Raw genomic sequence first — 22,465 nt, 5'->3', positions numbered from 1 at the left:
AGACATTCATACCGAGTCTGTGAAACGTCTGTGGCATCAGAGAGCCGGGATCCTCCAGCTGCACTTTATAGACAAACTTTGGTAAAGGTTGAAGAGCAGCAGGGAGGATATGTGAGGCCACAGGGGGACGTAAAACGTTAATGGAAATTAACTTCTTTGACTCTGAGGACAGATGAAAGGCTGTTTATTGAAGGGGAGATTTTCAGCTTGCTTTAAATGAACACAGACTCTCGGCAGTTGAAGTAGAAGTAGCTGTATCATGTGTGTACTTCTGCTGTCAGAAGAGAAGATCAGCACAGAGCAACCTCATCTCACAGAGACACATGACATAACCACAACCTTTTAACACTGCACGACGATGTGGCACCATGCACACAGCGCTTCTGCCAAGAGACACATGGAGAAGAAATGTTTCTAAACCACCACAAAAAGATGTGCTTTGGATTTGGAAGTACAAAAACCACGTGAGGCACAAAAACCATGTTACGTTTAGGAACCAAACGTACTCGGTCTGGTGTAGAAAGAGATTGTGGTTTGGGATTAAAGTCAGTAAAATTACTTACGTTACATTAGTTAGTTACTGAGGCTGGAACCACAAGGGAAACGGCTACAACTCCAAAGCCATCGGATATATACGGTGGCCCTGAGAGCTCAACGCACAGTAACTTAAAGGGCTTCATGTTTCACTCTGTGACACCTGTGGAGTAGCTTAGCATAATTTACAGTTAAAAAAACTCCTCATGTTTCTCACACTGATGCTCTCAGGCCCTCATACAGCCTCTGCCTGCAACGACTCAGTCAGCTCTGTCCCTTTAAGAAACCCCGCCCCTACAAGACAGCTTTCTTCTGATTGGCCAGCTCTACGAAGCCTGCTGAGGAAAAACAGAGTGAAACCCAAGCGGCAATGTAGAAGTGCAAAAACCTGCAGTTCCTCGAGTGGCCACTCGAGGCTCCAGAAAACAAGAAATAACATCACACAGAAATAAACATGTTTACAGCCTGGTAGAAAAAAAGGGTTTTGTTATAAATAGCTAATTTTATTGTTCATGATAACTGTACGGGGGTGAATCTTTTATAACACACTTGTTTTAATTATATTAAGCCTTAAATCATAGGGGCCAGATCACTTGATTGACAGGTGGATTCTGCTGGCTGTCTGCTAGACGTCAACACAGACACAGACACTGAGCTTAACTTCACCTGTTTGTGTTGTTGGAGCCTTTAGAGGACAAATAATCTCTCTGTGGGATTTATGGAACTTTATGGCCGTGTAAGAAGTCTGAGCTCCAGCTTTAAGTGAGTTAAATGCAAGTATTATTGTATTGCTATATTTTTAGCACTAAGTAGCAGGTATACTGTGCTCGCTTTAGCTGCTTGTTAGCCTGTGCAGTGTTTATCAAACATTTATTTAATCGTCGGTCAGTAAACAGAAGTCAGGAGTTGTTGGCGTTTCCCCGGAGAGATTACAGCGGACCGTAGTGATGAAGAGGCCGGTTATTTTAAGTTTCCCGTTACGTGTCGGCTCGCTGCTCTCTCACGGGGCGAGCGAGCAGCGAGTCCGCTACTTCTTCACTCTGATAACTAAACACCTGCAGTCAGTCACCGACAGAGTCTCCTCCTGGCAGAGTTAAACTAGCTCATTCATGATTTATACAGGCTATGGCTAATAACCGTTAGCTACGCTGAGGAGCATATAGCTAGCTTCATAGCCGTAGCTGGCTGATTCATGCGGCCCGCCCATAGTCCTCAGCCATAGGCTGTAGCTCGGTCGCGCTCCGCCTCTTTGCCTGCCTCTGGATTAGCCGGCTCTTGCATTTCCAATATGGCGACCCCCAGCGCCGGCGCAATTCAGGCTTCAAAACGCTGCTTCAGAAACCAACGGGTGACATCACTGAGACTACGTCCATTATTTATACAGTCTATGGTCAAAGCAGGCGTTCACGGCAGCCTGCAGACTGAGCTGAGGCGCGTGGGGATTACTCCATCATACAGATCTGAAACTTCACCCACGCTCAGATGCTCACCTGAATCTGGTTAGATTAAAAACACAGCATGACAATAAATAAAATAAAATATATGTTCAAGCTGACAAGAAAAAAAACACCTGTTTCTGTAACATCCTTCTGATCCCAGTGCTCTGACATGAACCCCAACATGTGCAGTTTAAACAGTAAAAGTGTTGTTTGGCCTTTCATCCAATGAAACCAGCTCAGAGATGCACAAGTATAAACTCGAGTACCTCCAGTTTGTACTCTGGTTTGTAGCTCAGCATCTTAATGTCTGTTGTTATTGACAAGTAGCCTGTTTGGGCTCCGGCTAACGAGCTAAGCTAATTGACCCTGATTGTAAATGAGTGAGCTGCAGGCTAACGCTCTCATTAACCTGATTAATAGAGGCTCCCCCCACAGCGACAGATTACATGTCGCTGTGAGTCATGAGTCCTTCCTCTGAGCTCGAGAAATGACTCTGACCTGAGACCTTCGGATGGGAAGACTTTCAAAGTGTGTTTTTACTGAGAACTTTCATCAGTGTTACGAGCGGCGTCTATCAAACCGCTCTGTTCTCGAATACAAAAATAGAAACTGCATTTCTATATGCTTTCATCACGTTGCTGCACTGATTGCACCACGCTGAGTACGTCAACAGAAGGAGTTTAACCTGCTTATATTTGCTCAAATTTGCATTAAATGTTAAATTAATGGTAAGGGTTAGGGTTAGGGTTAGGGCAGAGAGGAATCATGGGAGTTGGTGTCTTCACCAACCACAGTTACCTCCTGAAGACTCGTGAAAATCATGTTCCAGACAAAGTATTTTTTTTTTTCAAGTCGCGTTATAATTTAATTCTTATTACACTAAGAGAAGATGTTTGCTAACGTAATATTAAAGGGCAATTCTGCTGTTTTTTATTCATATTTTGTTGTCGGGCTACCTAACAGGTATGAACAGTGTGTGAATGTGTCCAGTAGATGTGTTCATCCTGCAGCAGTGAAACAGGCTGTAATGGCTGCAACCAGTTTTTATATTTTTTTAGTTAGACTTCCTTTCCACCAGGTTGTCCCGGTGGGGTAAAGTGAACCTCCCCCCTTCCTCTCCTCATTCCTAAACCTTCACCTTCTTACCTCCTCCACTTCCTGTCTCAAGGTAACCATGATCCTCCCCTCCCCAAGTTTCTGGATCCTCTGTCTGACACCGAACACCTTCCCCTTTTGCCCCGCACACGGGGAAACTCATTTAATCCCTCCTGAAGCGAGTATTTAATTAAAGGCAATAAATTATCCAACTTTGTGTTCGGCTCTCCTGATGCGTCACGTGTAGACGGGGAGCAGAGGGTGAGCTCATGGCTGCTGTTGTCTTCCAGCAGAGTATTGATGGAGCAGCAGGTCACAGGAGGAGGCAGATTGATGTCTCTCAGGAGTTCAGGGCTGCTCAGGCTAACGTTCGTCACTCCAGTTTGTTTGGATAAACTGGTTCCCTCTGCAGCCTGACAGGGTCGTCTCCTGGTCACCAGAGTCCTCTGCTCCTCAGGACCGATTTATCACCAGCACATCTCTGCTGCGTTCTCTCCTGCTGACACGGACTGAGGAGCACTGACACTGATACATACAGGAAGTCAAATTCAGACTTGATATGTCTGATGTTTCATGAAACAACAGGCGTCCAGAAGGTCACTGGTGTTTTATAAGATACAAACAAGAGACCGAAGATATGCAGACACAAAAGATGTCTCATGCCTTACATTGTTAAGGATGTAAATTAACTAAATGGACTTAAAGCGATCAAAGGGGGTGCAAAATGACAAAAAGACTAAAACTGATGAAAACAACTGAGAATGGATGAAAAAATGTCTTCTTAAAAAAAGATCATTTACAAAGAAAAAGTGCAAAAGAAGCTAAAAAGATTAAATTATAAATTAAAAACTGACCAAACAGCGACATTCCGTTGCATTCACTGCCTGAAAGATCTGTGGGAATTTACAGCACAGCTCAGCTCCAGTCGTTGAGGAAGATTTCCTAACTATGATTTTTCCTGTTTACTGACAAAGTAAACTAACTGGACATAAAACGACCAAAAGAAGACACTAAACGACTGAACAGAGATTTGAGACAACTCAAGAGTGATGCTAAACAACAAAAAGACGAAGAGTAAATAGATCAAAATTACAACTTCAAACTACCATCAAGAGACGTTACATTAAATGCAAAACAACAAAAAAGAGATATTTATGTGTGTTTTTGGTAAATGGCCAAAAAGTAATGCCAGGAAGTTGCATTCACTTCCTGAATGATTTGTGGGAAATTACAGCACAACTCCAGACATTTAAAAATCTTCAGATCTGATTTCTCCCGTTTACTGTGCAGTCGCTGTGTTGCTGTCACAGCTGCACGTCTGCAGAGACTCAACATGGAGAAGCAAATGACTGAAAGAGACGTTAACGAATAAAAAGAAGTGAAATATCTGAAGATTTAAAACAACAGAGACAGAAAAACGTGTTGGATCAATACAAAAATGGTAATAAGTTGCATTCACTGTCTGAGTGATCTGTTGGAAATTACAGCTACAAACAGTCATCTAAAAATCTGTTTCAGATCTGATTATTCCTGTTTACTTTGCAGTTAGTGTGTTGTTGTTGCAGCAGCAGCAGCAGCAGCAGCACAGTCTGCAGAGACTCAAAAGTACTAAATTTGCCTTAAAAGGACCAAAAGGAGACGTTAAAAGACTAAAAACAACAAAAAAAATAGCGTTACAAGATTAAACGAGATGTGACACATCAGAAGAGTGACACAAAACAAAAAGACGCAAAACGTCTAAAAAGAGAAACATAATCACAACAAGGTCTTTGAACGTACAAAAAGAGACTAAAAAAAAGAAATGTTTAATATGTGTGTTTGATAAAAAAACAGTAGTAATAGTTTCAATAAGTTGCATTCACTGCCTGAATGATCTGTGGGAAATCACAGCACAGCTTCAGCCATTTCAAAGTCTTCCTCAGATGTGATTTTTCCTGTTTACTTTGCGGTCGCTGTGTTGTTGTCGCAGCAGCACGGTCTGCAGAGACGCAGTTTCTTCTCCTCTCACATCTTTGTGCATTTTTAATTGAACACATCGGATTGATCTCCAGCATCCTCGGCTTTAAAAACAGACATGAAGGCAGTCTGCAGAATCCCCTAAAGAGGGCAGTCAAACCTGGGAGTTGAAGCTGCCGCCTGTCAGTCAGCTCTGAGGGCAGCAGAGGGAGACGGGCAGCTCTGACGCCTGTTTGCTTTAAGTTGTCTGCTTCAAAAAGAATCTCCAGTTGAAAAATGTGTCTCCCGTTTCCTGCCCGACGCCTGGAGTCAGATCCCCGCCTGAATCCCCACTCCAAATTAGTAATTGATTTTAAGAGGAAGATAAATGATCTCCTTTGTGGCCGCCTGCTTTGAAATGAGGTGTATCTAGGAAACTCCCAGCGGATTGGGAGAACACGTCCATTGAGGAGGCCAACTGGAGCGTGAGGGGGAACTAATCTCTCCATTTAAGAGTTGGGAGCAGATTTACGTAAATCGCCCTTTTTTCTCCTCCTCAGTCAAATTCCAGGAGACGAGTTGCATCAGAGTTTGTGTGCCGCTCCAGAAGGCTCCCCTCAGGTTTCATGTGTTGAAGTGACGGTTTGTTATGTGGGATTATTACAAACCAAAGTGGACAGCAGGGTGAGCGGCTGTTTGCACATCTGAAGAAGAGTGAATTTCCTCCTCAGACCAGAGCGACCCTCAAAAGTGACACATGAAAATCACTGCTGTATTTTAGTTTCCCCTAAAGTTCAGCTTTTTCAGGCTTCGTGGCCTTTAATCCAAAACTCCAGCGGCTTCCTAACAGCTAAATAAACAATCCTGATTCATGTACTGAGAGGTTTAAATGTTTGTTTTCTACCCGTCTGATCCTGTAACAAATTCAGCAGGTAAAAGCAGCAAAACCACTGTGACAAAAAAACATGTATTAACAGCAAAATATGATCACGTTTACAGACAGAAAGTAGGACGGGGGGAGAGAAGGAACTTACAGTGCATTCAAGGACTTCAGAGCCAAAGCTCTGTTTCTACATCTTTTGGAGGCTAAATTATTAAGAAGTAAAAAAAGTTCCAGTAGATGTGTTCATCCTGCAGCAGTGAAACAGGCTGTAATGGCTGCAACATAATCCTTGATGGGTCAAAGGTCGTCCACTAAAAGTTCTTGTTGTTTCCACTGACAGGCTCAGATTGTTCTTCTAAGTGTGTGACAACATGACAGAAAGGATCCCTACAGAGATAGACCTTTTTGTTACAGAGGAAGATGATTGTTTTAACCACACACAGACGTTACATCGCTCTCTGCACACACACCAGACTCCATTCAGAAAAACACTGATTTAAACTCACAGCACACAGAAGCTGCTGATCGGGGGGGCCTGTGCTCGTTTGAGGAGTGCTGTGCTCAGAGTCAGCTGATAGTCCCGCTAGCTGCACAGCTAACTTAGATCTGTAGTTACGTGAAGCAACACTTGCTCTTGCTCTGAGCTGTGTCGCTGAGCGCCCCCTACAGGCCTGGAGCACTTCTGTTGTGTTGACTGGATTTGCAGCGTTTGTTTGTGTGTTTTTGACTTAAGATCGTTTCTGTGTTTGCAGTACGTCTGATGTTAATGCATTTGTTTCAGCCTGTTTCTTCTAATGAAAACCGTTTGGGCCGCTGCAGCATGGTTGCCCTTGTCAACCACTGTCGTAAAAAGTTTCTCTGACTGTCAAGTAAACGTGGTCGGACAAAAGTCAAACATTTTTCACCTTAAAAATAAAAAATCTTCCCATAATTGGAAATCACTGGTAAGTTAACCAACACACAACGTGAACATCTTTAGAGTTTGACTGTGAATAAAAGTGAGGAGCCAAAACCTCCAGGTGTCAAAATAAAAGACTTTCAGGAATCGAACGACTTTGCTTCACTTTTTATTTTAGAACTCAAAGGTTTGTGGGGCTCGAGGGAAGATAGAAGTCAATGAAAAAAGACAAACACACACAGTGTGAAAAGTGAAAGTCCTTTCCTTTATAAACAGTATTTTATGCAAAAGGCAGCAGCGGAGCACTTGTCCACAGAGCTCGGTCACCTCTGCCGTCCTCATTTCAGAGCTGCAATCTCTTAAAAAACGCCTCCAGACACACAGACATCAGCTTTGACTGCGTGAGAGGAGGGTAAATGAGGCTCTGCAGGTGTCCAAATGTCCACTTGAGGCTTCCGTAGTCCAGTCCAAAGAGGAGCAGAAGGGTGAAGCTTTTGGACGATTTTCTGGTCTGATGACATCACAGGAAATGACCAAAACCAGAGACGCTACTTGGACAGTTTGTATGTCCTGATTCAGAAAAATCCGCCAAAGTGTCATCAGATGATTTTCCTCCATTTTTCTTTTTGTGCTTCAAATTTGAGTCACAAAGCGGAGACGATGGCTCTCAGGTGATCCCTCATCAGGCCAGGTGGAAGCCCAGAGGGCTGAGGCTGAGGGGAGGAGGGGTGATGGAGGCGTGGGGTCCTGCTCCACGCCCGCCGAGCAGGTCTGCAGTCCTGCTGAGAGAACACAGAGTAACATGTCAACAGGAGGTAAAAGAAAAAGCAGACAAACAAACAGAAAAACTATTATCATGACGACAGACTGTATAAAAAGATGGCCGACATGACAGCTCAAACCCTCTCTGTCGCCCCCTGCTGACTGGCTGCAGTATAGCTCATAAAGCCCGCCTCCTCCATGTTAACAGATGGGACATGAGTCAAACTATAAAATCAAAATACACGTCAAATACATTTTTCTCAAACATGGTTTCTGTCATTATAGTTAGTTCTTATCATGCTGATTTATGTCCAAGAAGTTTACTCTTAATTAGTTATTTGATGCTATAAAAAGGGGGCGTGGCCTCATGATTGACAGCTCTGTTGACTAATGGGGCTCCTCCAGCGTTCTGTTCCCGAGTAGCAGAGTAGAGGAGGAACGGCGAGAGGAAACGTGACTAACACTAACACTACAGTCATTGAACTTTCCATCAGCGTGAATACAGTGGCTCTGCCAGCCGATCTCTGCTGCACACGCTCTGGATACTGATGAGCAAGATGGCAGCGCCCGCTCCGGGGGGATTTAGGCTTCTTTATTGTACAATGAGAGGAGGAGGAGATGTGTCGGCCATCTTTATACAGTCAATAATCCAGAGGCAGTAAATGTGGCACTCAACAACATCAGGTCAAATCACACAGGACTGACGTGACGAAGAAAAGGAGGTAACAGGCGAGTGATGACAGACGGACAGAGAGGGAAACTGGCGCGTGGAGAAGAGGCGTCTAGTGAATGTGACGTCTGTGAGCAACAGGGAGAACTTGGAAGTGAAGCAGCCAACATGGCCGACGACCAGCAGCCAGACGTTCCCCATCCAACTGATTTACACACTGGAGCAGAGTTAATGTTCATTATTTTCACTGTGTTGTTCTTTGATTTAAAGTTCGCATGATTTCAGTCCAAATATGAGGTGCATATCTGTGTGTGTGTGTGTGTGTGTGTGTGTGTGTGTGCGTGTGTGTGTGTGTGTGTGTGTGTGTGTGCGTGTGTGTGTGTGTGTGTGTGTGTGTGTGTGTGCGTGTGAGTGTGTGTGTGTGTCTGATGTTTCTGCATGCATGGTTGCATCACATCCCAGCTGACAGGTGTATTGTTTCCCGAGAGTAAAGGCAGAAGGAAGAAAGACAAATGCTTCTTCTTTAATTGTCCTCGCTCTGACTGACCACATTTCAGCGAACCCTCCCTCCTCCTCACCCCCTCCTCACCCCCCCTCCCCCGTCTCTGACGTAATTGGACTCCGTGTAATCAAATAAAGAGATGAGAGCGTTGTGCGTCTCTCGCTAATGATCAGGTCGTTAGACAGAATATGGAGAGGATCTCAGAGGATTAATTGACCTTTAAATCAGATCATGGAAGTGGCTTTAATTAGTGAGGAGGAACGAGAGGAGCCGGGTAGGATGGGAGGCATGTTTTGTTTTTTTACAGCAGAGTCTCTGTGCTGCTGTGGTTCTTAACAGACTACCTGACAGGTTTAACGAGTGGTTGTACTCTCACAACTTTTTGCTCCTGTGACGGGATTATTTTGCTCAAAGAAGAGTGCAGCTATGGAGGCAGAGAGTTAGCTGTAAGCCATACAGGTGTATCTTATATTTACCTACATTTTGGTGAACTTGCACATTGCAGGCGCTACTCCAAGTTCCTGTCTGCACTCGAAACATTAAGATTATGACCTGCATGTTTTTATTACTAAAGAAAACACCTGAAAACGTTGTTTAAGGCTAAAGAAGCGTCTTTCCTTCCGACAGATTCCCCTAACTTGGTATTCTTTGTGTGTGTGTGTGTGTGTGTGTGTGTGTGTGTGTGTTACTGATGTTACAAAATGAGCCTTTAAAACTCAAATGCATTAATCCAGCCGCCTGTTAGCAACAATGCTAACCCCCAAAGCAAGACTGATTGTGTCATAAAGTAAATTATTTCAACTTAACGGCCTATAACATCGTCACTCCCATGCTCCGGCTTTACGCTGATGCAGTTAGCTTTAGCCTGGCCCGTAGATGCTAACAAGCTAACAATCAATCTTCCAAAGTGAGTCAGGGAAAGATATCGAATTTAAACTTTAAGTAAATAAAATGCATATCCTTTATTTTTGTACAGTCTGCATGGCTAGATACAGCGAAATAAATGTGGGTGAACTGGCCCTTTAAACGCCTTCTCGTGTTACTCACCATGGTTACCTGGTGCACTGGGCGTTTCCTCTGCCTGCAGGGTGGTGCTGGTGGTGCTACACGTAGTGCCACTGTCCCTCCACGCCCATCCCCATCCCTACTCCTCCTAAAGGACCTGCAGGGCAAACAAACACACAGATCTGTGATTCTCAAGTATTATACACGCATCTTATTATTTATTATCAGTGATTAACAGTTAATGTGAAACAACCCGATTACTCATGATACACAGGAAGGATATTTTGAGCCTGCAAAGCCTTCTCGTGTCCGGTGTGAAACCAAACTTCACCACGCTGATTCATTTATCCCAAACCGAGAGAGGAAGATGATTTTCTGAACCACAAACGGACGTTACACAGCTCTCTGCAAACACACCAGACTCCATTCATAAAAACAGTGATTTTACTTTGCAGAACACAGGAGTAGCTGGTCTACTGCTGCCTCGAAAGCTGAGTTTGTTTGTGTAATTGTGTGAGTTTAGTGTTTTAAATGGTTGTTTAGGATCCAAAACTTTATTTGTATAAAGGACAGAAACACAAAAAAAAAACTACAATAGACAAGCGACTCTGGCATCCTGGAAGGTAAAATTACTATTTTTTTTCAATGGAGTCTGGTGGTTTTGTAGAGAGCGATGTACCGGCTCTTTTTGTTTCCAGGAAAATAAGAGAAACAAAATGTATACCTCAACACTCGACAACATAAGAGATGAGACTGAATCAGTGTGTGTGTGTGTGTGTGTGTGTGTGTGTGTGTGTGTGTGTGTGTGTTTACCAGGTGGTCTGATTCCCATGTGTGTCTGTCCGTCCATAACGAAGCCTCCCATTGGCTGACCATCTGGGCCGTACGGTCCTGCCTGGCTCACTGCGGACACGGGGGGAGATTACTCTTTTTAATTATCTCGCTGCCTGCTGTCCCACAGTGATGACATCACTCTCACATTCCCACTGTGAGGCGGAGGACTGGGCCGACAGCTGCTGTCTATCACACAACTATTCCTCCATGAAGAGACCTCGTTAGTGTTCGGACCCGAAGGTGTCAGAGTCTGAGACGTCGCTGCGGATAAACATGAGCGTTTCTGTGGATGTACCTGCTCCCCAGAGGGTGTGAAACAGGGATTTTTCTGACCACTGACCTTTACACTACCCCCAACCATAATAACAAAACGTGTTGGGGCCCTCAGGTGTCCTTGGCGTGTTGGAGCCCTCAGGTGTCCTTGGCGTGTTGGAGCCCTCAGGTGGGCTCAGTCTGCAGCAGAACAGCTTCTTGTGTCGGTCTGAAGCAGATATTCACGCTGATGGAAAGTTCACTGACTGTAGTGTTAGTGTTAGTTACGTCTCCTCTCGCCGTTCCTCCTCTACTCTGCTACTCGGGAACAGAACGCTGCAGGAGCCCCATTTGTCCACAGAGCTGTCAATCATGAGGCCACGCCCCCTTTTTATAGCATCAAATAACTAATTAAAACTTGTCAGAAAAATGAACACTTGGACATAAATCAGCATGATAAGAACTAATCCGGACATTCCAGTTGAATGTAATACCAATTACTGTGTGTGTATGAAAACCTCGCCGACATGTTCTTTTATTATTATAAACACACACACAACCCCAAAAACTCCGTCCTGCTGCCGCAAATACTCTCTAGAGCACATGTGGATTCATCCGCCGCTGAAAATAGTCCATAAAAATGCACCATTTTCTCCAGTCGCATGTTAAACACAACACTGAAATGATGTATTTGTGATTTGTTTTAAAGTCTTTGGTAGGTAACAATAGATTTGGATGGTTTATTTATACCCTAAATAACCCTAAAGAGTCAAAAGAGAAACCTTAAAAAGCTGCAGGTTAGACACACGTTCTGTGGCTGTCGCTCAGCTTATATATTTGTTATTTAGCATATTTCTGCATAAAGTGTAATAGTAAAGTAATGTTGTGTTTAAGGACACTCCTGTTTTCTCTGTACTTGTTTACGATGAAGTTTATTCCCGCTTTTTTCTCATGGTGCGTCTGATCTTTGGAGGGAAGAGAAGCGGAGGAGGTCATTAATCAATGATGAGACGACTTTAAATAAAACGTTTTCCTCCTCGTGGGGAAATTGTCTTGATAAAGTTTCATCTCAGGGGGAAGTGAGGGAAGTTTTCCAATCTACGCAGTCCCATTCCCAGGATCCAAGTCTTTAACAGTTTCTCATCGCTGTCATTCAGCTGTGTGTCGATGCTTTTGTGTGGAAGTCAGCCCCGGGGTTAATGCTAACAAAGCTCAGGGGCCAAAAGGCTAGCGCTGCTTTAGCCCCGCTTTAGCCAGGCTCCTATTTGTTTTAATCCCAGGTTAAAATGTTCAATGGAGTGGTCAGTCAAAGCGATTAGCGTCTTTGTCTGGGGCTAATCCTGCTGGGGTTTAGAGGCCATTCAATCCTGGAGTTTAAGCTTCTCTGTTCGCTTTAACACACCGAGGAGCCAAAAGACACGGTGAGCGGGGGGAGACGCTGCTGTCTCAGTGCTTCTCACTGCTCAGACTCAGGCTGCGAGTGTGTTTACATGCATGTTGTTTCTCTGAGCATGTTTTAATGAGCTGGCTCTGAAAAATAACTGTTTTATTACTACACTCTGCTAGCTTAAAGTTACAGCTAACTAAGCTAACTTACTTTCTGTGTATTTGTGTTATTTTGAAGGAGCTGGAGAAGCTAAACTCAGAACTGAAACGCAGACCTTCTTGGAACAGTTTCCTTTCCCCACAACATTAATGTGACAAAAACAAAGCTTTTTTTAATTAATGAATAAATACTAAATGTGGGAAGAACATTAGATTTTATTATGTGTAGGATTGTTGCACAAATGGCACTAAATGAACCGTATTACTATCAGGACTAGGGGTTGAAGTGGGAATAAAGCTGGAGTCTTTACTGGCTGCACATCTGGTTTGCAGTGTGAATATAATAAATTAAATAATATAAAACTTGCCTGCTCTGTTGGACTGGTCGATCATGGGCTGAACGATGCGCCGCCTCGCGTTGATAAACCTGAGAAGATGTAGAGAGGGAGGGATGAGGAGAGAAACAGGAGGAGGGAGGAGAAGAAGGGAAAGAGACAGTTTATAAATGAGGTCGGCCTGCAGGATACGATTTCAATGTTTTGTCTGAAAAGCTGCAAAGAAACTTTGACTTCCTCTGTGCTCACAGAGGCAAAGCTCTGATTCACTGGGGGACATCGAATACCTCACTGCACACAGAAGATCCCTATTTTCTCTGATATGTGATGTTTTCTCTCTTATTTTCTGGGTGTGATCACAGAAAATGTTAAAATCCCATCAAAGTTCAGAAGAAATATAAACATCACAAGCTTAGTTAACCTATTGTTAAATGAGTTTGATACAAAAAATAACCAAACTTACAATGATTTGTTTAACTGTGTGTGTACTGATTTTCATTTGTCAACAGTTTGGTTTAGCCAAGCAAAGTTTCAGTTAGACGGCTAAAAGAGTTCAAGCTAGCTAAAGGACAAGCTTAGAAGTGGTTATAAAGCATTTATATTCCGGTTAGCTTAATATCATAGTAACATCTGAAACAACTTAGCACCCATTACCGGACAATTCGGCGTAGCAGTTAAAATTTCAGCAGAACCAAATCACTCATCAGGTCAAAAATGGTTTTGGTAATTAATGTTTAGCAGCTAAACAGTTGTATTCAGTAAGCTAAGTGGTTTGGTTCAGTAAATTAAAGTTAGTTAGCTAAAGTCTGGTTAACAGTTTGGTTGAAGTTAGCTAACAGAAAACAGCTAACAGAAAGTTCTGTTTAGGACTATTCAGTGTCAGTTCAGTGTGGTAACAGTTACATTAGCTGGTGGTTCAGTTCAGAAACTTAGCTTAAGTCAGGTTATTAGCTTTAACTGTTTCGTACAGGTTAAGTTATGATTCAGATATACAGCTAAAACATTTAGGCCTAGATTTTAGCAGGCTAGACTTAATGTTCAGTTTAGTGCTGTTTGCTGTTAAATGTAGTTTAGTTTTCATTAGCCAGGGGCCTATGTGCAGCAACTTAAACTTAGATGTCCGTTACCTAAAGTCAGATTAAGTCAGGTTTAGCTATATTCAGCAAAGCTAATGGTTCACATTAACAGCTCAACAGTTTGATTTTAGTAAGATAAACATTCAGTTTAGTACTCTTCAAGTTTTAGTTCATTATAGCGACTGTTTTCATTAGCTGCAGTTCAGTTCAGCAGCTAAACTTAGATTTTAAGTTAGCTAAAAGCAGATTTAGCCGCTAACAGTTTGGTTCATTTTTAGCCAAGACTTCCGTAAGCAGCTAGCGCTACAACAGATATCATGTTAGCTAAAGGGTTAGTTTTACAGCTTAAACAGTGTGATTTTAGTCTGCTTAACATTCAGTTTAGAACAATACTGTGCTAATTTCAGTGTTAGAAACAGTTTTCATTAGCAACAGGTTCAGTTAAGCAGCTTAAACATTTTCAGCTGAACTGAACCAAAATGTTACGACTTTTAGCTAATGATGAAAACACTTATCAGGTTAGCTTATGGGTCATTTAACAGCTAAAACTGTTTCAGTAAAGTATTTGCAGTTTAAATTAATTTGCCAAACCAAATAAAATTAGGGTCACTTTGCTGGAGTTAGCCAACTGCTACATACAATGATGACGTGCATGACAGTGCAAACAGATATTAACTGTTGCATCTTTGATTATGATAATACAGGTGTTATTACACTGCTTCTTAAGCAGGTCGATACAGACGAAGAAAAGTGTTAACTGCAGCTTCAGGCCTTCAGGCTTCAGGGGGCCTCAGCAGCATTGCATTCATACATGTCCCCTTCTAAGTACACTCTTGAAAGCCATCATCCTGGTATGCGTGACCTATGACCTGGCACCTTCTGTGACCCCCACCACTCCCCCCTTTCCTCCCTTAACTCCCCCATATTCCCCCCTGCCGCCTCCCCTATGCAGAGGAGCGCTCTGGTCTTCCTCAGCTTAAAGCCTTCTGAACCGCCCGTCGACCCCTCCTGACCCGCCCTGGAGTGAAAGCTCTGTGGTTTCCCACTTGATTTATGTCCCCTTACAACCACCTCCCCACCCTCACCCCGCCTCCTCACCCCAGGGTGGGACGGTTCCATTTCAACTTGTTCGGAAAAGAGGGAGTCGAGGGGGTAAAGAAAAAAGTGGGGGACGATTCTGTTTCCTTCTCAGGCAAACAAAAGCCACAGCGGTCTTTTCAAGGAGTAAAAAAAGGCAAGCAGGAGGAGGAGGAGGAGGAGGAGGAGGAGGAAGGGTGAGATACAGAGGAGAGGGAGAATTTTTAGAGGACAGTAATGGAGGATCTGCGTCTGCTCCAACAGGAAGCTGAGCTGTGAGCTGTCGGACTGAAAGCTGAACAGAATCCACTTTAAGTGAAATATCTGCTCCGACATCGATGCAGCTTTGAGAGCTGATAACACTCAGAGTATTTCATCCCTCTTCAGATGATAACCTTTACACCACGCTGGAAGAAAACTTAAAACACAAAATACTTAGAAATATGAAGAAAAATGTGAACAATTAGTTTCTTTAAATCTATATATTGGACACTTTCAACTCTTTGGGCACTTATAAAAATCCTTCAAATAAAACGTTTCAGGAGGAAAATGACTCTTTGGATGATCACAGTTCATGTCCCAACATTAGACCAACAAGAAAACAACTAGAGCTGGATTTCATATAAACATATTCTGTGATTTTGAACTGATTTACTTCCTGAAATTCACTGCATTTATTGACTTGTTTATTTTTCTTTTCTCTAAACCCTAAAATTAACAACAGAATTTTGTTAAATGCAGCAAAACGTTCATGAGAAGTGTTAGTTACGTCTCCTCTCGCCGTTCCTCCTCTACTCTGCTACTCAGGAACAGAACGCTGCAGGAGCCAGGATTTGTCAACAGAGCTGTCAATCATGAGGCCACGCCCCCTTTTTATAGCATCAAATAACTAATTAAAAGTAAACCTGTCAGAAAAATGAACACTTGGACATAAATCAGCATGATAAGAACTAACTATAATGACAGAAACCATGTTTGAGAAAAATGTATTTGACGTGTATTTTGATTTTATAGTTTGACTCATGTCCCATCTGTTAACATGGAGGAGGCGGGCTTTATGAGCTATACTGCAGCCAGACAGCAGGGGGCGACAGAGAGGGGTTAAGCTGTCATGTCGGCCATCTGAGTTCTTCCTAAAGAACGTGAAAATTTTTGTTTGTAAAGGTGCCATATAAATTATTATTATTAATCTCATAAAAAATAATAACAATATCAAACTTCTCTCCAAATAGTCGGGCGCCTCTGCTGAGCTATTAACCAAAATGGCTACACAACCATAATCACCAAACACACGCTCTCTCACAGACACACACACACACACACACACACACACACACACACACACACACACAAAGCTTGTAAAACTAAGCCCCGCCCATCTGGGGTGTCATTCTCAGGTCAGTACCCTCCTCCCCCCTCCTCCCCCGCTCCCTCACCCCTCCACAACGACAGTGTTTAAATAAACCAGTCCAGCTGTTTGCCATGAAAACGCCATTTACACCAACTGCCACACACACACACACACACACACACACACACACACACACACACCTCATAAATCAACTTACAAACAGTATGACACGAAGAAAAAAAGACTTGATTTAAAAATTTAAAAGAAAACAAAATAACTGATCAACAGTCAGTTTGAGGGTTAAATCTGAGCAGAGATGAAGTGACGAGGAGGAGAGGAGGAGAGGAGGAGAAGAGGAGAGGAGGAGAGGAGGAGAGGAGGAGGAGGAGGAGGAGGAGGAGGAAAAAGAGAGTATAGCACCAAATTAAAGATGAAGAAGAGGAGAAAGATGAAATAAAGGAATGTGGACGTGGTTAAATGAAAGAAAGAGAAGTGTGAGAGAAAGGGAGAAGAAAGAGGGACAAGGACGAGGAGAAAAGAAGGATGGAAGGAGAAAGGGAGTAAAGAGAGGGGAGGAGAGAAGGCTCAAAAAGGACATAAAGGAAGGAAGGGAAGGAAACAAGAACGAATAGAAGATAAGAGGAGAGGAAAGAAGAGGACTCTAGGGGAGGAAAGAAAATAGGGAAGGGCAGGGCAGGAAACACGGAGAGGAAAGGAAAGAATATAGAGGAGGAAACAAGGAAAGAAGAGGAAACAAGCGAAGAGATAGGGAGAAAAGAGGGAACAAGGAAAAGGGAAGAAGCAAGGAAATATAGGAAACAAGCAAAGAAACAAGCAGAGGAAAGGACACAGAAAGAGGAGAGTAAGGGAAAAGGAGAGGAGATGAACAAGGAGAGAGGATGTGCTTGATTAAAGCCAAAGTTCCTTGTGTCCTTGAAAGGTTCCTTGGGTTAGATTGCGTCCCAGAGTGTTTATATTCTTTAATTTATAGCTTCTTAGTTAATGTGAATGAAACAGAGCTAACTGTGTGTTTCCTCCCTCACAGTGAAACCTGCTGACGTCTCCACCTCTGTGTCAGTAAACACAACACACCTGGAAACATCCGTCCACACCTCCATCCTCCAATTAACCATCCAATTAACAGCCTCCTCCCCTCTGTAACTGTAATTGGGGATATTTGGAGACACGGGGGAAGCCTCACGGGAATCAATCATTCAAATCATTAGCTTCAGGTGGCCTCAGGGGGGCGTGCTTTCCAAACACAACAACACTGCGGCGTCGCTAACGGAGCCGACTCACCAGTTGTTGACCTGCAGGATGGTGAGGCCGGTGTCCTGAGCCAGCTGCTTCTTCTGCTCCTCCGAAGGGTACGGGTGCTGCGGAGGAACAAAACACAGAGACTTTAACACACTGAATGACATCACAAGGTTCTTCTTCTTGTCAGTGAAAGCTGCTAATTAGCGTTAAAGAAGGGGGGCGGGGCTAGACTCATTAAGGGAAAATGAAATGGAGCATAATTAATGGGAAGAAATGGTGGGCCAATTAGAGAGAGAAGCCAAGCGGAGAGAGAGCCCTGTTAATTAGACTTAGAGTGTGTGTGTGTGTGTGTGTGTGTGTGTGTGTGTGTGTGTGTGTGTGTGTGTGTGTGTGTGTGTGTGTGTGTGTGTGTTTGAGGCGGTCGCTCAGGCTTGTCTCTCTAACAGTAGAGGACCAGAAAACAGACCTGAGGCAGCACAGCTCCATCCCCGGAGTCTATGTGTGTGTTTGTTCAGCTTGTTTATGAGTATATACTGTGTGTGTGTGTATTGATCTGTATAGATAGTTTACGGGTGTGTGTGTTCTTGTTTATCTGTCTTTGTGTTGACTATGCTGTGAAAAAGAGGACATCATTTTGTCTCCACTTCGTCAAACTCTTATTCGAGGGTTAAAAATGAGGTCAAAGGTCACTCGTTCAACACATAAGACCATAAGTTTATACAGTATATTCTTACCCTCTTATATGAGCCAGAGCAGCTTTTAGACAGTTAATGCCTGTACTGATGGCTGGCAACGTGTCCCCATAAATACATGCTTGTATCGTAAAGAGATGTGGTTAATGTTGTGAGGGAGGTTCGGTTTAGAAAGTTCAGAAAATCCAGTCCTCATCCAGTGAAGTCAAGATTTACAGTAAAGGACTTTTAAGTGGTTTCACTCAAAGACAATTCTTCAATGTCAAAATAAAATAAAAAGAGTTTTCCTACAGTTTTAGTCTTACGTTCCATTAAAATCCAACCAGCTTCATATTATCGAATGTTTTGTCGTGCGAACAGTGAAGTTCATCGATGTAAACACACTATAACACAATGGCATTACAGCCTCAATCACCACAGATAACACAGACACTGCACGCACAAGCAGCTGTTTTGTGTTAGTTTGTTTTTCTTGTAAATTTCCAGGAGCATGATGGGAAATAATCTTAACAGAAGTCTAGTTGAAGTCTTATAAATAGTGACCCTGCAACAAGCTCAGTCTTGAAATGTAACTTTGGTCTAGTATATGATGGGCATTAGTAGAATCTAAGGAGGGAAACAATCGCGATCTGTTGGTACAAAAAGCAGTGCTGTGAACCGACCATCTCTGGTATCTGCTCTAAATAAACATCAAGGGAGTGGACAGCAGAGAAAAGTTCATGTAAAGCTTAGCCAAGCTACGCAGCTCAGTGGACAATAAATAACGTTTCATTGCAACAGCTGACAGCCAGCGAGAGTTTCTTCTTCATCTGCCGACTGAAACCAGCTGCTGCAGATCCTCCGCGGCACGTCGCTGCCCGTCCCTGACCCAGATAGCAGCACTTTCAGGAGCTATTTTCACACTGATGCAACATGCAGCGCTGCTAAAGTTCAGACTCATTAAACGCTGCAGAGAACACAGCAGAGCATCCAAACAGACCGGACACGTAGAGGAGACGTGTGTTTAACATGCAGCTCTTAGGATTAGCAGCGTGCAGGAACCGGTCAGCACATCCTACTGCTTCAATAAGTCATGTAGACATAGTCTGTTGCAAGAACTACAAGTATATGATCATTTTAAAGACATTGGTTGGTAGTTTGGCTAAAGTGAAAAGAATCTATTAAAAGTTAATGTAGAATACAAAGTAGCTCCCATTTTAATCATTAACTTTCAAGACGTCTTTATTCAGAAAACTCAACTTTAACTATTTGCATGATAAATCAACTGTTTAAGTGGCAAAGATGTCAAACACTTCCTTGTTTCTCAAAAATGCTGAAAGAGTTAAATTCAGAGATTAAGTCTGATTTCTCCGGTCTCTCTCTCTGTCATCGCCCCCGCTGCCCTGCACCGGTACTGCGCTCATACTGTCAGCCCCACCACCACCCCAGCATCCACCTGCAGCCTCCGGCTCATCCCAATCCTGCAACTCTAACGATTTGTTGCGTTTCTTTGTTTTTCGTTTTGAGTTGAGTTTTAAATAGTAATCACGGAAAAAAACGTCTGCACAGTATAATTAGTATTTGACAAGTTGAGAGGCTTAATCTCTGTGAAGTTGGAGTTTAACAACTTATTGAAAACAATGATAAAAACAATGAATGAAAACTTAATGTAAACTTTATATTCGGCTGTTATTACACCTGATCATGACCAGACATTAAAAATTAAAGAAGTAAGGCAGTGAGAAGAAGCACTTCTCAAGCACTCACTCAGTTTTGCTCCAAACTCTCTTTTACTATTTAAATCACCAGGAAATCCAACAGCCTCGGGCCGACACCAGACGACTCACCACATCTCTCTGTGGTGAGGAGGGAAAGTCTTTGATGTCTTCTATCCTCCTCCCTGTCCATCCCTCTGCCAAAAGCGCTGTTTTCCCTGTGATCTGATAGCAGGTAATTGGCCTAAACTGCATGTAATCTGCCACAAAGAGCGATAATCATGAGGTTGTTTTGTCACATTTTCAGCCTCAGAGTTGCAGCGTTCTCCAGAGAGGAGCTTTAATTATCCTCTCAGTGACTTCATACCAAATCAAGACCAGACAGAGCAAGTGCGAACCTTCTGACTGTTCATCCGAGCGCTGAAAAATGTTCCACATTAGCCAAAGATTTTTACAACCCGAGTGACACAATCTGCTGCACAAAGGACTTCCTGTTTCAGCCAAGATCACATCAGGAACATCCTCCCAGCGGCGGCTCATCTCGTCCGTCACATACAGCGGGAAAGCAAATTAAATGTTTGATCCCGCAGAGTAAACACACACGGTGCACGGTTCAGGGCTGGTCCACCTCAGTCTAATTTCAGAGTTCCCACTCCGTGTTTTAATCTGGAGCCACTTGCTCATTATGGAATTATAATCCTGATGGCAGGGAGCGGCAGCTCAGACCGCCTCACAACTCACAGCCTGGACCAGCACCAAACTGGTCTGGAGCGTCAGGGCTCAAGACTTTACACAGATGCAACAGTAGAGTGGCGTTCATACTTTCCCCACTGAAACGTTTGCTAAGAGACTTCTGCGTCTACATCCACCAACAAACCTGTGAAACATAGCACGGCTTCATAGCACAACAGATAAACATCTTGATATCTAAATAGCTAGCCAGATTGATAAACACAACAGCCTAATAGTTAGCTTGCTAGCTTCATAAAAAAATAGCCAGCTACTTAGCTAGCAATGAGAAAAAGAATTCAGCTAGCTATTTAGCATCAAGATAGATGGATAGCCAGATAGCTAGCTTGCAACGAGAAAGACATCTAGCCAGCTAGCAAGTTAGCAACAAGATAGATAGCCACATAGCTAGATAGCAACAAGATCGATAGATCAAAGTGATCAGACACATTAAAGTCTAACTCCAGAGTCCCTCTGTTGGCAGCGTGAAGGTGTTCATATACGATTGAGGTTTAATGTAAGAAATCGGCAGCAGGCCTGAAGGATGGATTTTAGAGTGTGAAAGCCGCGTCAGGAATGACCTCCTGTATCACTGCTCCACACAGCGGGGTGACATGAGCCTGCCGTTAAGCTAGCTTGTGTCAAGGGTCAAACATGCTCTCTTTTTGTCAGAGAACAAACCCACAGTTTGGCACAATCGGCCAATAACAACGTTCTGTCTCTCCGACGTTCGTCATCGATACAAGAATTGAATCATAGTCAGCAGCACATTAACATTAATAGAAGCAAGCGAGGCTGACGCAGGTCTGAACACACACAAACACACACACACACACACACACACACACACACACACACACACACACACACACACACACACACACACACACACAAACACAAAAGCATTACACACCTTTAAACACACACCACTTCTTGTGATGTGGGGGAGGTGTTGCTGTTAGTGTCCCAGTAAACCTGTTAAGAGGCTGTAATTACTCTGTGTGCGTGTGTGTGTGTGTGTGTGTTAGCATTCTATAAACATGTCAGCACTGGTCCAGGGTCATTTACTGAAGATATGATACAATGATTGATACATTTAAATATCAGATCATCATTTGGGGTACAACGTCTTTCTTCACAAGCTGAATGTTTCAGACAGCTCCGACCTTTCCCTCCATCTGTCGCCTGATCGCCTCCTCGCTTCATTATCCGACGGACGCTCGTTTACGCTGTCAAGGAAAAAAGGCCGCTCCGTGATGTATGTGACCACATGCTGGACATTTTTTGTGTATGTATGATGTGTGTGTAGTGGTGGGGGGGTGAGAGGTCAATAAAGGTGACCCCCACAGAGAGCTGGGCCCTGGGGTCCCTGGGGGGCCTGTCACAGAGGTAATGGATGATGTTTTCTCTGCAGGGTGAGGGAGCAACAGAACAGTTTCTAACACTGCGGGGAAATGAGCGATTGATCACAGAGGCCTTTACTTTAACTCAACCCAGAGAGAGACAGACACGACGCTGAGCTAACGTCTGCAAACAGTTTGACTTTTTGTTCTCGTCTCGAGTCGACTGCATCAGAAACCTTCAGATAAAGTTTATCAAAACACCCTACCCCTCCAGGTCTTTGGATATGTTCCCAAATCTGTGCTAAAGTTGTTCCAAGAGATTTTAATTTTTTAAAGACTACTCAGCTCAATTAGCAAGAACGCTAACAGTATGCTAGCAGGATTCTACAGTAACATAGATATGATTACAGACACTTAGGAGACGTTTGGACCGGACTGGAGTGATGGTGGATTTCACAATTCATGTCTGAGAGTGAGACTTCCAACATTCCTAAAGGAGCAGTTCACCCCTGGAAAAAGCCCGTCAGTCAAAGCTGGTGTTCTCCGTAATCGATAGA

At 43.4% G+C, this 22,465-nt stretch overlaps 1 protein-coding gene across 1 annotated transcript in view; it reads right to left on the bottom strand.

Annotated features, from left to right (window-relative positions):
- Window positions 1-6,924: 6,924 nt before the first annotated feature.
- meis1a (Meis homeobox 1 a) overlaps window positions 6,925-22,465 on the bottom strand; it is a 29,900-nt gene continuing 14,359 nt past the window's right edge. Inside the window, exons 9-13 of the mRNA XM_069666394.1 lie at window positions 17,493-17,569; window positions 12,723-12,781; window positions 10,537-10,626; window positions 9,766-9,880; window positions 6,925-7,566 (exon numbers count right to left, since the gene is read on the bottom strand). Coding sequence (XP_069522495.1) covers window positions 9,822-9,880; window positions 10,537-10,626; window positions 12,723-12,781; window positions 17,493-17,569 — 285 coding nt within the window. The 3' untranslated portion in view covers window positions 6,925-7,566; window positions 9,766-9,821. The remainder of the gene's footprint in view (window positions 7,567-9,765; window positions 9,881-10,536; window positions 10,627-12,722; window positions 12,782-17,492; window positions 17,570-22,465) is intronic.

Source organism: Semicossyphus pulcher, unplaced genomic scaffold (genome assembly GCF_022749685.1).
Source record: "Semicossyphus pulcher isolate SPU_LCO1_2020_fin unplaced genomic scaffold, fSemPul1.0.p SCAF_17, whole genome shotgun sequence".
Taxonomy (NCBI): Eukaryota; Metazoa; Chordata; class Actinopteri; order Labriformes; family Labridae; genus Semicossyphus; species Semicossyphus pulcher.
This window is presented reverse-complemented; position numbering and strand designations above follow the sequence as displayed.